General features: G+C 38.0%; 5 protein-coding genes across 5 annotated transcripts; 2 read left to right on the top strand and 3 right to left on the bottom strand.

Moving 5' to 3' along the window:
• Positions 1-312: 312 nt before the first annotated feature.
• Positions 313-2,623, bottom strand: SPOG_04060 (pyruvate decarboxylase). Its single transcript, XM_013166322.1, has one exon. It carries the CDS (start codon positions 2,235-2,237, stop codon positions 528-530), a length of 1,710 nt encoding a protein of 569 aa, XP_013021776.1. The 5' UTR covers positions 2,238-2,623; the 3' UTR covers positions 313-527.
• Positions 2,624-3,348: 725 nt separating this feature from the next.
• Positions 3,349-5,284, bottom strand: SPOG_04059 (peptidase family M17). Its single transcript, XM_013166321.1, has one exon. It carries the CDS (start codon positions 5,049-5,051, stop codon positions 3,492-3,494), a length of 1,560 nt encoding a protein of 519 aa, XP_013021775.1. The 5' UTR covers positions 5,052-5,284; the 3' UTR covers positions 3,349-3,491.
• Positions 5,285-6,000: 716 nt separating this feature from the next.
• On the top strand, positions 6,001-8,957 carry SPOG_04058 (SAGA complex ubiquitin carboxy terminal hydrolase Ubp8). Its single transcript, XM_013166320.1, has 6 exons — positions 6,001-6,354; positions 6,438-6,570; positions 6,706-7,393; positions 7,460-7,757; positions 7,800-7,864; positions 7,924-8,957. The coding sequence occupies exons 1-6, from the start codon at positions 6,256-6,258 to the stop codon at positions 7,985-7,987; spliced, it is 1,347 nt and encodes a 448-aa protein (XP_013021774.1). The 5' UTR covers positions 6,001-6,255; the 3' UTR covers positions 7,988-8,957.
• Positions 8,309-9,064, bottom strand: SPOG_04057 (meiosis specific coiled-coil protein Mcp7; the record flags this gene model as incomplete). The annotated part of the gene is made up of 2 exons (XM_013166319.1): positions 8,309-8,878; positions 8,999-9,064. The coding sequence occupies 2 exons, from the start codon at positions 9,062-9,064 to the stop codon at positions 8,309-8,311; spliced, it is 636 nt and encodes a 211-aa protein (XP_013021773.1).
• A 960-nt stretch (positions 9,065-10,024) lies between these two features.
• Positions 10,025-12,177, top strand: SPOG_04056 (sterol 14-demethylase). The gene has a single exon (XM_013166318.1). The coding sequence runs from the start codon at positions 10,441-10,443 to the stop codon at positions 11,932-11,934; it is 1,494 nt and encodes a 497-aa protein (XP_013021772.1). The 5' UTR covers positions 10,025-10,440; the 3' UTR covers positions 11,935-12,177.
• The last annotated feature ends 86 nt before the right edge of the window (positions 12,178-12,263 follow it).

Genomic DNA, 12,263 nt, shown 5'->3' with positions numbered 1-12,263 from the left:
TAAGTACAAATGCACGGAGTGGGGTTTCTAACTAGGATACTCCCTTGCAGGTTAAGGAGCCAGTATGATAGTGCTGGTAACACGATATTATATGTCATAGCAAAGGGAACAATATATAAACAAAAAAGAACGGAAATAAAATGAAAAAAATAAGATATAAAAGAAAACGAACTCAATAAATCCTCTGCTTCTTCTCTTGGGTTTTCAAGAGTTCCTTGTGGCTATGATATCACTACGTTCCCTTTTTTCTACGCAGGATTACTTTACTAAACGGCAAATAGCAAACTGAAAAGCTGTGCGCTATCACTGAAATCGTATAAGAAGATATAACAGTGGTAAACAAAATGAAAGAAAAACATTTGAGAAATATTTGAATTAACATTCTTTTTTCGAAAATACTATGAAAATATTGAGAAAATCGTGCTTCATGAGTCATTCATTCATTCATTCATCGACATTACGAAAACGGCATCCTAACATGAACAAAGTTCACCAAACGTTCGAACCAAATCATCTGCGGGTTTGCTTTACTCTTGGTTGATCTTTGCAGTCAACTTTGCTTGTTCTACCAAAATACGTGGTGCATCCAACATGGGCATAATCACTTCTACAAGTTGAATCACATCTGCAGAGGCAAATTGTTTGTCGTTGAACAGTTTCTCAAGTTCTTGAGGTGTCTTCACACGGTAGGAACGATATTGCTTAGCGCCGAAGAACTTGAGCATATCTTGGTACTGCCAGTTCGTGTTGATGTCATTATAGCCTGCATGAAGACCGTGAATAAGACGCTCGATTGTGTAACCATCATTGTTGATAACAAAGATAATTGGCTTGAGGTTTTGGCGAACGCAAGTCGAGATTTCCGTTGCTGTCAAATGCAAAGATCCATCACCAACGACTAAAATCGTTCGGCGATCAGGTTCTGAGGAGTCCTTGACTGCCAACGCAGCGCCAAAGAATGCACCAACTGAATATCCAATGGATCCCCATAAAACTTGAGAGATGGCAGTAACGTCGGGCGGGAATCTGCAGTCCAAAATACCAAAGTTGGCTGTTCCTGTTTCCGTTACAACTACATCTTTAGGCTTCAAAAAATGACCAAAGTTGGGCCAGAACCAACTTTGAGTAATTTGTTGATCAGAATACCCCTCTGCATGCTTGGGTTTGATATCATAACCCAATGTGGGTGCTGCTTTGGCTCGACATTTTTCGGGGTTCAAAACGTTCATCAGTTTGCGGAGTACGTACTTCATCGAGACTTCAGGATACAAAGCATAACGGATTTTCATATGATCAGAGTGGAACTCAACGGAATTCTTTTGGCTCAAGTGATAAGAAAAGGAACCGGTGTTGAAATCAGATTTTAAAGCACCAACGGAGAGTAAAAGATCGGTCGATTCAATACGTTCCTTTACTTGAGGGTCGCTAATGGAACCTATGTAGACACCATCGAAGTATTTGGAAGTCTCATTGAGAGCAGATTTACCCATGGGAGTAACGTAACTGGGGAAATGAGTCAATTCAATTAATTGTTTTACTTCAGGGACGACGCGATGACGAATTGCACAAGCATCGACCAAAATAACAGGCTTCTTGGATTTTTCAATCATTTCAGCAACTGTTGTAATCACTTCTTGTTCAGAAACGGGCTCGTTCTCGGGTTCTTCAGTCTCCAAGGGTTTCCTTAGGTTGGCTGATGAGGTCTTGAAGTAGGCGGTATCAGCAGGGATACCAATGTAAACAGGGCGTGCCTTTCTGTAGCAAATCGTCAAAGCCTCGTCGATCTTTGCAGCCGCATCTTCGCCGTTTGTAATGACAGTGGTATAAGCACTCACAGGGCGATTCATTTCTACAAAAATTCCAAAATCACCATTACCTAATGTATGGTGAAGTAGGGCACCGCTACTTTGGGCTTTCGTAGAAGGCATACCGACGATGTGCACTATAGGAACATGTTCGGCGTATGCACCAGCTAAACCGTTGATGGCTGAAAGCTCACCTACACCAAAGGTGGTGACAATGGCAGACAATCCCTTCACTCTAGCGTAACCGTCAGCAGCATAAGCACCATTTAGCTCGTTGGTATTGCCTACCCAGCGAAAGCTTTCGTCACCAACATTGTCAATCAAATCGAGCAAAGCCAAGTTGAAATCTCCTGGCACACCTTGGATGGATTTAACACCAAGTTGTCGGATTCTTTCAAAGAGATATTCACCTACCAAAATTTCTCCGGCCATTGTAGATTATGGTTGCTATGTCAATGAAAGCTTAAACCCGTCAAATTCTCTGAGTAAATTGTTGTGTCTAGTACTCTAATCAGCCTTTAAATGACTATCTTTTTAGAGTTCCCTTTGTTGTCTGTACTACCTTTAAAATATGTTTTGTAAAGACTAGTTTCATGCCAGTGGACATCCCACTCTATATATGAGTACTCTAATCCACAAACCTCGGCATTAACTGAACCAATTATGCATTCATCCCATAGGAATATTTGTTATCGTCGTCAATTTGCGTCAGACGTATGCAATCGTAACATCTAAGCAATGGCCACAATAGACTTAGCGTCCCGTTTAACGATCGTCATAGCTTAGATACTCAACTTTTTCCTCTATTTATATTCGAAATATAGCTAAATGGTAAATGAACTGTGTTTCATTGTACTTTTATGAGCTTTCCCTATTAGAAAAGGTATTAGTGTAAACAAAAATATCGTTTTATGTAATACGATGTTGTCACTCGTGTTCGTAAGGATGGGTCATGTTAACATCATGCATGATTATGGAACATTTGTATACTGAAACATAAGTCTAATTTTATTCGATAACCTTCCTGGTTGAGTACCCTATTTAAATGTTTCTTTACCAAATTTCTTTATTTAGCGTAAGAATGAAATGTAAAGCCCAGATTACTGTTTACTTAGATATAGTAAACAGACCATGTATGTTACTTAACATTACTATGTCATAAAAAAATAAGCCTTATTTCTTTCAAATGAGTGAGTTTGGTACTGGTTTTAGTTTGAGTATTACGCTTTTCTAATGTCATTTAAGTATTTCAATGACGAAGTGGTCCTCCCCTCCCCAAAGGGGTATACAAAAAGGAACAATTGAATACGTTGAAATGAGGTTGCTTGCCGTCCAACCCAAATGACAAACAAAAACAAATCAGACATAAGCTTCATATTATCCGGGCGATTTCTCCTTATGTACAGGAACTGAGTACTTATGGACACATGAAAAAGATATGTAGGAATGTAGGTGCTATTTGTTTGAGCAGTAAGTTCATTGAAAAGAAAGATGCTTCATTTCAAGGTTCCCTTATCACTTTTAGGAAATACTTTTAAGAAAAAAGCTTGTATTTAAATTCCTTAATTGTATGGGTAGAACAATAAAAAACCGGTCAAAGGTCATATAATCTTATTCCTATTAAGTCGTAAACTATACTTCGAAGGAAAGGAAGGTTGATACGGAATAATCTTTTCTATTTTGGGTTTAATATTTACGAGCCAATTCAACAATGGTACGAACAGGGCGGCCGCTCATACCATCACAATCCCAGGCATTCAATTTTTTGTCCATCACACCAGCAATGTCAAGGTGGGCAAACGAAACATCCTTCTTGGCTAAAAAGCATTTAATGAAAGCGGCAGCAACACATGCACCACCACCACTAGCGCGATTGACATTGCACAGATCAGCATTCGATGAGCCAGTTAATTGCTTCAAATAAGCATCATGGAAGGGCATACGCCAGAAGAGATCATCAGCTGTCTCGGCGGAAGATTCGAGTTTTTTCCAAAGCTCTTCTCCTTGAACAAAAGCACCAGTATAAACATTACCAAGTGCGACCAACATGGCACCTGTCAAGGTGCTAGCTTCCAAAACGGCTTTCGTGGAGTAATTTGAGGTGATGTAGTGAACGGCATCGGCAAGGACAAGACGACCCTCAGCGTCGGTGTTATCGACTTCGACACTTAAACCATTGCGCATAAAGATAACATCACCTGGTTTGACGGCAGAGCCGGAAGGAAGATTTTCAGTCAAAGGAGTCACAAAGACAGTGTTGACAGGCAAAGAAAGTTGATTCATTGCGTAGATAGCTGAAAGCATGACTGCGGCACCACCCATGTCGGCACGCATCTCCTTCATGTTCATTGAAGGCTTGATGCTAATACCACCAGCATCAAAAGTAATACCTTTGCCGACAAGACCGAGCCATTCGTCAGCAGCGGAACTGTCGCTTGCGTTGGTCGCACCACGATACTTGATTTCCAAGAATCTAGGAGGAATATCAGAACCAGCATTGATGGACAACAAGCCATTCATACGTTGCTCATCAATCCATTTCTCATCGTGGATCTCAACATCAACGTTTGGAGAATCCTTGAAAAGCTCTTTGGCAAAGTTGCAAAATTGGATAGAAGTAAGGTAATTGGCCGGACATTCCATTAGAGAACGAGCCATATTCTGAGCAGAAGCCTCAACTAAACCTTCATGAAATTTGGACTCAGCAGCCGATGTCGCTTCCTTGGAAGAAGAAGAAGGAGTGAACAACTGAAGGGAAATCTTTTCTGGTGCAGGAGTAGAGAACAATTCACTTTTTGGCACATGTTTTCCATCTTGCAAAACGGCCAAATGGTCTCTTCTCATGGAGAAATCAAAAGTAGCCAATGCTGAGGCAAGAGCAGCGTCCTTGGGAAATCCCATACCATCAACGGCAATGGATTTTGCACCATTCGATTTTAACAAACGAGAAGCTTCAGCAGCAGCGGTTCTGATTGATTTCTCAGTTACTTGATCACTTAATTGTACGATAGCTAGACGGGTATATCCATGTACATTCCAAAACAAACGAACATCATTATCTTCAGGTTTCGTCTCGAAAAACAAATCGGTTACTTTACGGAATTCTTCCAAGATTGCGTTCTTGTCACGACGAACTCCCAAAATCAACGAGTCGGCTTTGGTAGTAGCCAACGGAACTTTTGGCAGCAAAAGAGAAGAAATCGAAGACCAACAAAAGTTTCTAGTACTTAATCCTGTTCCTTTCATGATGGGCACAAATTTAGGAAACGTAAGTGATGTAAGTTATGAGTTTTACCGTTTTCAAATAAAATAAAAGCAAAATCTGGTAAAGAAAATAAAAATGATTTTATGAATCAACCAGTAAATATGTCACTGACTTTATATTCTCTAAAAATGTTATTTTCGCGATTTTTTCCTTTATCAAGAAGTGATTGGTAGAAAGAAGGTAGCGGACAATATAATTTCAATGAGTAAGAATATAATCTTATAGAGAAGTTTGGTGCAAGGATTCAATGTAAATAGAACCCGCTAATAAATTCTTTTCAATATTTGATACTTTAAAAAAGAATTATATATAGAAAGAAATATATACATTTGGAGGTATACAATTCGTATATTATAAAAAATGCCTTTTGCGATTCATCATATAAGCTGGATCGTTGAAACGAAAAGTTTCTTGATCTGTAGAAAACCGTTTATATATCACATTTATTTAGTAAAATTAAGAGAGAGTATCAGCATGGATCCTGCTACTGCATTAATGATGGCAAGGCAGTGTTTATAATTTAATATTTATTTCCAGCTCAACACCCAAAAAATATATATATATATATATGTATATTAAAGGTAGTCTTGAAGCAATAATTGTCCCAAAAAAATCAATTCCCAAGTATAAATTATATTAAGGCATATCTCCAAAAAGAATTTTACTTCGCTTCTATATGGCTTGCTTCTACGAAATATTACTTTGTTCCTATTAAAAAGTTGAAATTTTAGGAAAAGAGAATGAAGCATCAGCTCATTCTCTTTCTGTATTAGAAAAACAGTTAATAGAAAAAGTCATACTTCTTTTTCTTCATATTTTCATTTGTTGTATTTACAGTAACCCAAGTAACCCAAGTATTTACAGTAAACAAATACAACGTAAGGATATCAACTTTACGATAACCACTAAAGCTTTGGTATACAGATTAAGGAAATACACAATAAAAGTTGGCCTTCGTTATAAAGTCTGTTTTTAAAGTCATTCAACGAAATCCTTTAAACTTCACCGCCAAAAAATAAGGAAAGAGACGAGATTCTAATTCACTAAAAAAAAGAAAAGGTACATTGAGACTTGCCTTATCCTTTAGTGAAATGGAATTTGAACTGTACTAAACCCTTGGAAAGTTTTTCGGTTCGGTTATATCTTTAGTTTGTAGTGACTTTGTTGATCGTCTTTTTTTGGGAAATGGTAAACGATGTAGTAGAGACATGTCCTCACATAAAATTACAATCCTCGTTTATTGAACCTTACCATAAAATATGTACGCAGATATTTGCTCGTAATGTATGTGATGATGTTCAATCAATTTGAAATGCTGGGATATTCCTCCAGTGTTCGGTAGAACAGGTTATTGATCATTCATTTAGAACCTTCGGCGTTGGTGCAGCGTTTGTAGAAAATCAAATAAACGAACTCTACGGTGTTTAGAATGTGAATATACTGGATGTTTGTGGGATCAACATTTTGAACAACATGTTAAAGAATCTCGGCATTCCTTTGGTATGTGAAAGCAACAGGAGATAAAATGAACGAAAAAATCTGTTTATTTATCTAGAACTTTAAATGTGCTCAACTACTTTTTGGTTATCTCCTGAGAAGAGTTGAAAAGGTTCTTAATTTACTAATTCCATACAGGTGTGGATTTAAAAAACTGTCATATCTATTGTTATGTCTGTAAAGATTATGTCTATCATCCGCGTTTAGAAATGTTACGAGTAAAAATTCAAAATATCCGAGCTTGGCAAAATAAACATAAACGCTTGCCTGATCGCTATGAACAAACAATATCTTTATATCCTTACGAAAAGTATTCTTCCATTTGCTGTACTGCAGGTCTACGCGGGATCCAGAATTTAGGAGCTACCTGCTTTATGAGCGTAATTCTTCAAAGCACCTTGCACAATCCTTTACTCCGGAATCTTTTCCTTAGTGGGTTTCATACTTTCGAAACTTGCAAGCGTTCTTCCTGCATGACATGCGCTATTGATAATATGTTTGCATCCGTTTATGCCTCTAAAGAGAAAACAAGCTTTTACGGCCCAACCGTCATACTGAACCTAATGTGGAAGATGAGTAAAAGTCTTTCTGGCTATTCTCAGCAAGATGGACATGAATTTTTGGTATACCTTCTCGACCAAATGCACTCCGAAAGCGGCGGAGATAATTCTTTCCCATGTAAGTGTCCTATTCATAAAATATTTAGTGGGTCTATGAAAAACGTTATTACTTGCTCTGAATGCAAAACTCAAAAGGTTGCCACTGATCCTTTGATGGAGGTCAGCTTAGACCTGCACGAACCTTCCATTCAAGGATGCTTAGAAAGGTAAGTTGGTCGCTATATAAGGCGATTGCTTGATTGCTAGCAACATTGGTAACCTTTACCTTTCAGATATATATCTCCAGAACACATTCAATATACGTGTAGCGATTGTAGTGCGAAAACGGCTACAAAGCAACTCTTTTTTGATAAACTTCCTCCGACCCTTTGTTTGCAATTGAAGCGTTTTGAGCAAAATTCGTTTGCTATATCCACCAAAGTAGACAAGGTGATTACTTATCCCATGCTTTTGAAAATGCAATACAACTTCAATCAGGATTCTGTGGATTATCAATTATACTCAATCGTTTGTCACAAAGGCACTTTAGATACTGGCCATTATATTGCTTATACTTTATTTCAGGATCATGTATGTGGAATGAAGATGAGAATTGTAAACTAACAAACTTAGTGGTATTTACTTGATGATACTACAATAACTGTTGTATCAGAGTCAGAAGTACTAAATACACAGGCGTATGTAAACACATAACCTACAGTATTCACAAAGGGTTGCTCTAACTATTAAATTTCAGATACCTTTTATTCTATCACGAGAAAAATTTGGTTTATGAAGATGAGCATTCAGAAAAAAACTAAGTATATTGAAAACAATTCAAAAGTTTGTTGGCGATCAGATATCCGTTCGTATACATTTTTCACAAGAACCTCATACTCAACAATCATGCTGTTGGGTTCCTTCATCGGTGAATAAATCATCATTTCGCCCAAAACATCTGCATTTCTTCAACAAGAGAGACCTAGGGCCAAGATTGATCGTTATAACTTCTTTTAAAAATAGATTTCATTTCTGATTGGATATAAAGTTCAACATTTTTGCTATAAAATATTAGATTAAATAGTTTCAAGGAATATGGAACAAGTTTTAACAGAACATTTCAATGCTTGGGCTGTTGCAAGTCACTCTTTGACAGGTAGGGTTATTTCATCTAAATCTTCAGGTATATCGCAAGCCTGAAGAATTTGTGGAACTTCGGCACCCATGTCTCTACAAAACGAAAGCAGAGAGAGCGTCTGATCAGTCCAAAGATTAGCGGCTTCAAGATAATTCATTGTCATTTTCTCTTTTAAAGCGATTGTTTCAGGATTGCAATGGTTTAAACTTGCAAGCTGAGACTGCAAGGATTGGAGTAACGACTCCTTTTGTGCCAACACTTGAGGTGTAAAGGTTTCATCATCTCCATTTTCGTTTTCAGATTTTCGTTTGGCAGTTTCAGTAGCAATAGATTCAGAGACTTGACGGACCTTTTCCCTATATTCATCTAGCTGCGCTTGAAGAGATTCGATGGTTGCTTCACGAGACCTTTTTGCCTCTGATGGAAACGACCAGTAATAGTTGCTTGTTCCAATTTTTTCAGACTTCACGAGGCCATCATCGACCAACGACTGCAACACGTCTTTTACTGTTTGAAGGACAATTTGCCGCTTAGAGCCTAGTTTTTCAATTTCTTTCAACTGAAAAAAGTCTTTCTAAAAGAATTCAGCGTCAATAAATAACATTTTTCTTATTTTAAAGCCTTAGTCCATCAAAATACCGTTCATTATTTAACTCTTTCTTTCTTGCACTATTCAGTCTTAGTCAGTACTTACGGATTCATGAAAGATAGATTCTAAACGCTTTCGCTTTTCTTCCAGTGAAAGTCCCTTGGGAGGCATGTTTTGCTCAAGTTCTGTACATAAATACGATGGAACGGGAGGGTTTCTGTAGACAACTCTTGTGCTACCGTTGAATCTCAAATTTAACGCGTTCCTTAAATTGCACACTACGTTATATGGAATAATGCATAGTGATGATGAGAATTTGGTAGTTTGTAAAACGATACTGGTTATAATATCATATAAGACGGTAAAATGAATGAAGGGTTGAAGAGTTGGATAACGAAGCATAAAGGAATTAAGACGAGACTGTTTGAGGACTGTAGGAAATAAACATTTTTTGTTGTTTGATTGTGTGTTTGCAGAAAAAAAGGCGTTTCTTTCGAAAACGAAAATCCCATCTCCTTAAGGGAGCAAAGCTTGTTGTATAGACAACACAAAGCTAAAGAAAAATCTCACTTGGTATATTGAAATTTCTCTTTAAATAAAAAAAACAGTTAATATGAGCTTCTTTGGAATAATCATGGCTTCTATCTATAATTTGCAAAAGTGTAAAACTATCCTAAAAAATTGCCATGCTTCCGAGCTCCATCAAGAATCCTATTGAAAAGGGGATTCCTATAAGAAAACAAGAAAAAAAAAAGCTAGCGAAATTATTCTTCGCATTTCTTGTGAATTCACCATTTTCAAAGCGTAAACATGAAATTTTTGTCTACCTCGGTTTGTTTACATCTTTGCACGCGACATAACATTCAGTATTGTGACCAATCAATTCGAATGGTTCGATTTCGCATAACTAGTTGTCCCATAAGCTCAGCAAATCGAACGATTTTCTTTCCAAAACCCTTACCACATTGGCTAACATTTGTTAAGCTAAACGGTCAAAGTTACAAAGAAAAATATACTTTTATGTGATTGGGCAAATAATCAGTTGAGGTAGCACAGGGAAGGTGCGTGGGGCTGATCCTCGATAGTAAACAAATAGGTTATGGTTACTTTGCTGTCCTATATAATCCTTACCACTACCATCACCTATTAAGGACTTAGGGGGTACAAAATAACTTAAACCAAGTACTTTTTTTTCGAGTTTGGTTTGGAATTTATTTCTTTTAATACGTATTTAAAAGGAGAATTTGGACATTTATTCTCTGCCTGGAAATTCAATCCAGTTGACGTTCTTTTCATTATATCTTGTTTCTTTCTCCACGAGGATAAATTTTGTTCTTTAAACTTTGTTCTTTTCTAACAATTATATCACTGTGAGGCTAGAATTTTTGTTTTGTGACCCACATTGCTTCGTACATTATTGAAAATCACTTTAGAGCGTGATCACCAGTTTTCCATTGGTATAATCACTTCCCTAGCTTAATTTTCTTTTTCTTTTTCTTACTTCAAGTCCTTTAGCGCTTTTTTATATACACCCCGTCTCTAAAATTATGGCTGTCTCTTTGCTCCCCCTCGTATTGTCTGGTGTTTTGGCCTGGTACGTAGGTTATATCCTTAATCAAATTACCAACCGCAATCCCAAGCGCCCTCCCATTGTCTTCCATTGGGTACCATTCCTCGGTTCTGCTGCCTCCTATGGTATTGATCCTTATGCCTTCTTCCATGAATGTCGCCAAAAGTATGGTGATGTCTTTACTTTTGTTTGTATGGGTAGAAAAATTACCGCTTACCTTGGCGTCAGGGGTAATGACTTCCTTTTCAACGGCAAGCTCGCGGACTTGAGTGCGGAAGAGGCTTACTCTCATTTAACTACTCCTGTCTTTGGTAAAGACGTCGTCTACGATGTTCCTAACCATGTCCTTATGGAACATAAAAAGTTTATCAAGTCCGGTCTTGGTTTTTCTCAGTTCCGCTCTTATGTTCCTCTTATCCTTGGCGAAATGGATGCTTTCCTCAATGCTTCTCCTGATTTCGGTCCCGGTAAGGAAGGTGTCGCCGACTTGCTTAAAAGTATGCCCGTGATGACCATTTACACTGCTTCTCGTACCTTACAAGGTGCGGAAGTTCGTAAAGGCTTTGATGCTGGGTTTGCGGATTTATACCATGACCTTGATCAAGGTTTCAGCCCTATTAACTTTGTCTTCCCTTGGCTTCCTCTACCCAGAAACAGACGCCGCGATAGAGCTCATAAAATTATGCAACAAACTTATCTTAACATTATTAAGCAGCGTCGTTCAAGCACTGAAAACCCTGGTACTGATATGATCTGGACATTGATGAATTCCAAGTACAGAGATGGTCACCCTCTTAAAGAGCACGAAATTGCTAATATGATGATTGCTCTTCTTATGGCTGGTCAACACACTTCTGCTGCCACGATTATGTGGGCACTTACTTTACTTGGTAGCAAGCCTGAAGTTATTGAGATGCTCTATGAGGAACAAAAGCGTGTGTTGGGCGAAGGTGAAAACTTTCATGTTGACTTTGACAAGTACAAAGACTTGCCTTTGTTGAACTATGTTATCCGTGAAACTCTCCGTCTCCATCCTCCTATTCATAGTATCATGCGTAAGGTGAAGCGCGATTTACCTGTGCCTGATTCTAAGGTGGTCATTCCTGCTGGTACCCATTTACTTGCCGCTCCTGGATATTCCGCTACTCACGAAGATTTCTTTTCTCGCGCTAAAGAATTTTGCCCCGAGCGCTGGGGTGAACGTCCTGATGACGAGGAGAATGCTGAACAAATAGATTACGGATATGGCCTTGTTACCAAAGGTGCCTCTTCTCCTTATCTCCCGTTTGGCGCTGGTCGTCATCGTTGTATTGGTGAACAATTTGCTACTATGCATTTGAGTACTCTTATTAGCAAATTTGTTCATGATTACACTTGGACAACCGTTTTAAAGGTACCTGAAGTAGACTACTCTTCCATGGTTGCCCTCCCCTTGGCTCCTGTCAAAATAGCCTGGAAGCGCCGTGATTGATTTTTTACGTTCGTTTCATCAACTCGAAAAAGCCCTAGATACTCTGTTTTTAGTTTCTTGCCTTTTAGGATATTGATAATGTTTCTTTATGTTAAACAACTTTTTGTTGATGAAGATGCTCTCACATGATGGATGCATTGCGTCTTCTATTACCTCTCACAGTAATTGTAAAACGACTATAAACTTTTTATACAGACTATTAAGCGTTAACCCCGTATTCAATATTCATTGCGTAGAGCCCATTATAACCTACAAATTCATCTTCGATTTTGCTAGAGATCGAGTGTTTTAGAATTTACATATTATATGAAGATGTAAAAAATCAATCA

Source organism: Schizosaccharomyces cryophilus (assembly GCF_000004155.1).
Source record: "Schizosaccharomyces cryophilus OY26 unplaced genomic scaffold supercont4.1, whole genome shotgun sequence".
NCBI classification, from domain to species: Eukaryota; Fungi; Ascomycota; class Schizosaccharomycetes; order Schizosaccharomycetales; family Schizosaccharomycetaceae; genus Schizosaccharomyces; species Schizosaccharomyces cryophilus.
Note: the sequence above shows the minus strand (reverse complement) of the source record. Positions and strands in the feature narration are given on the sequence as shown.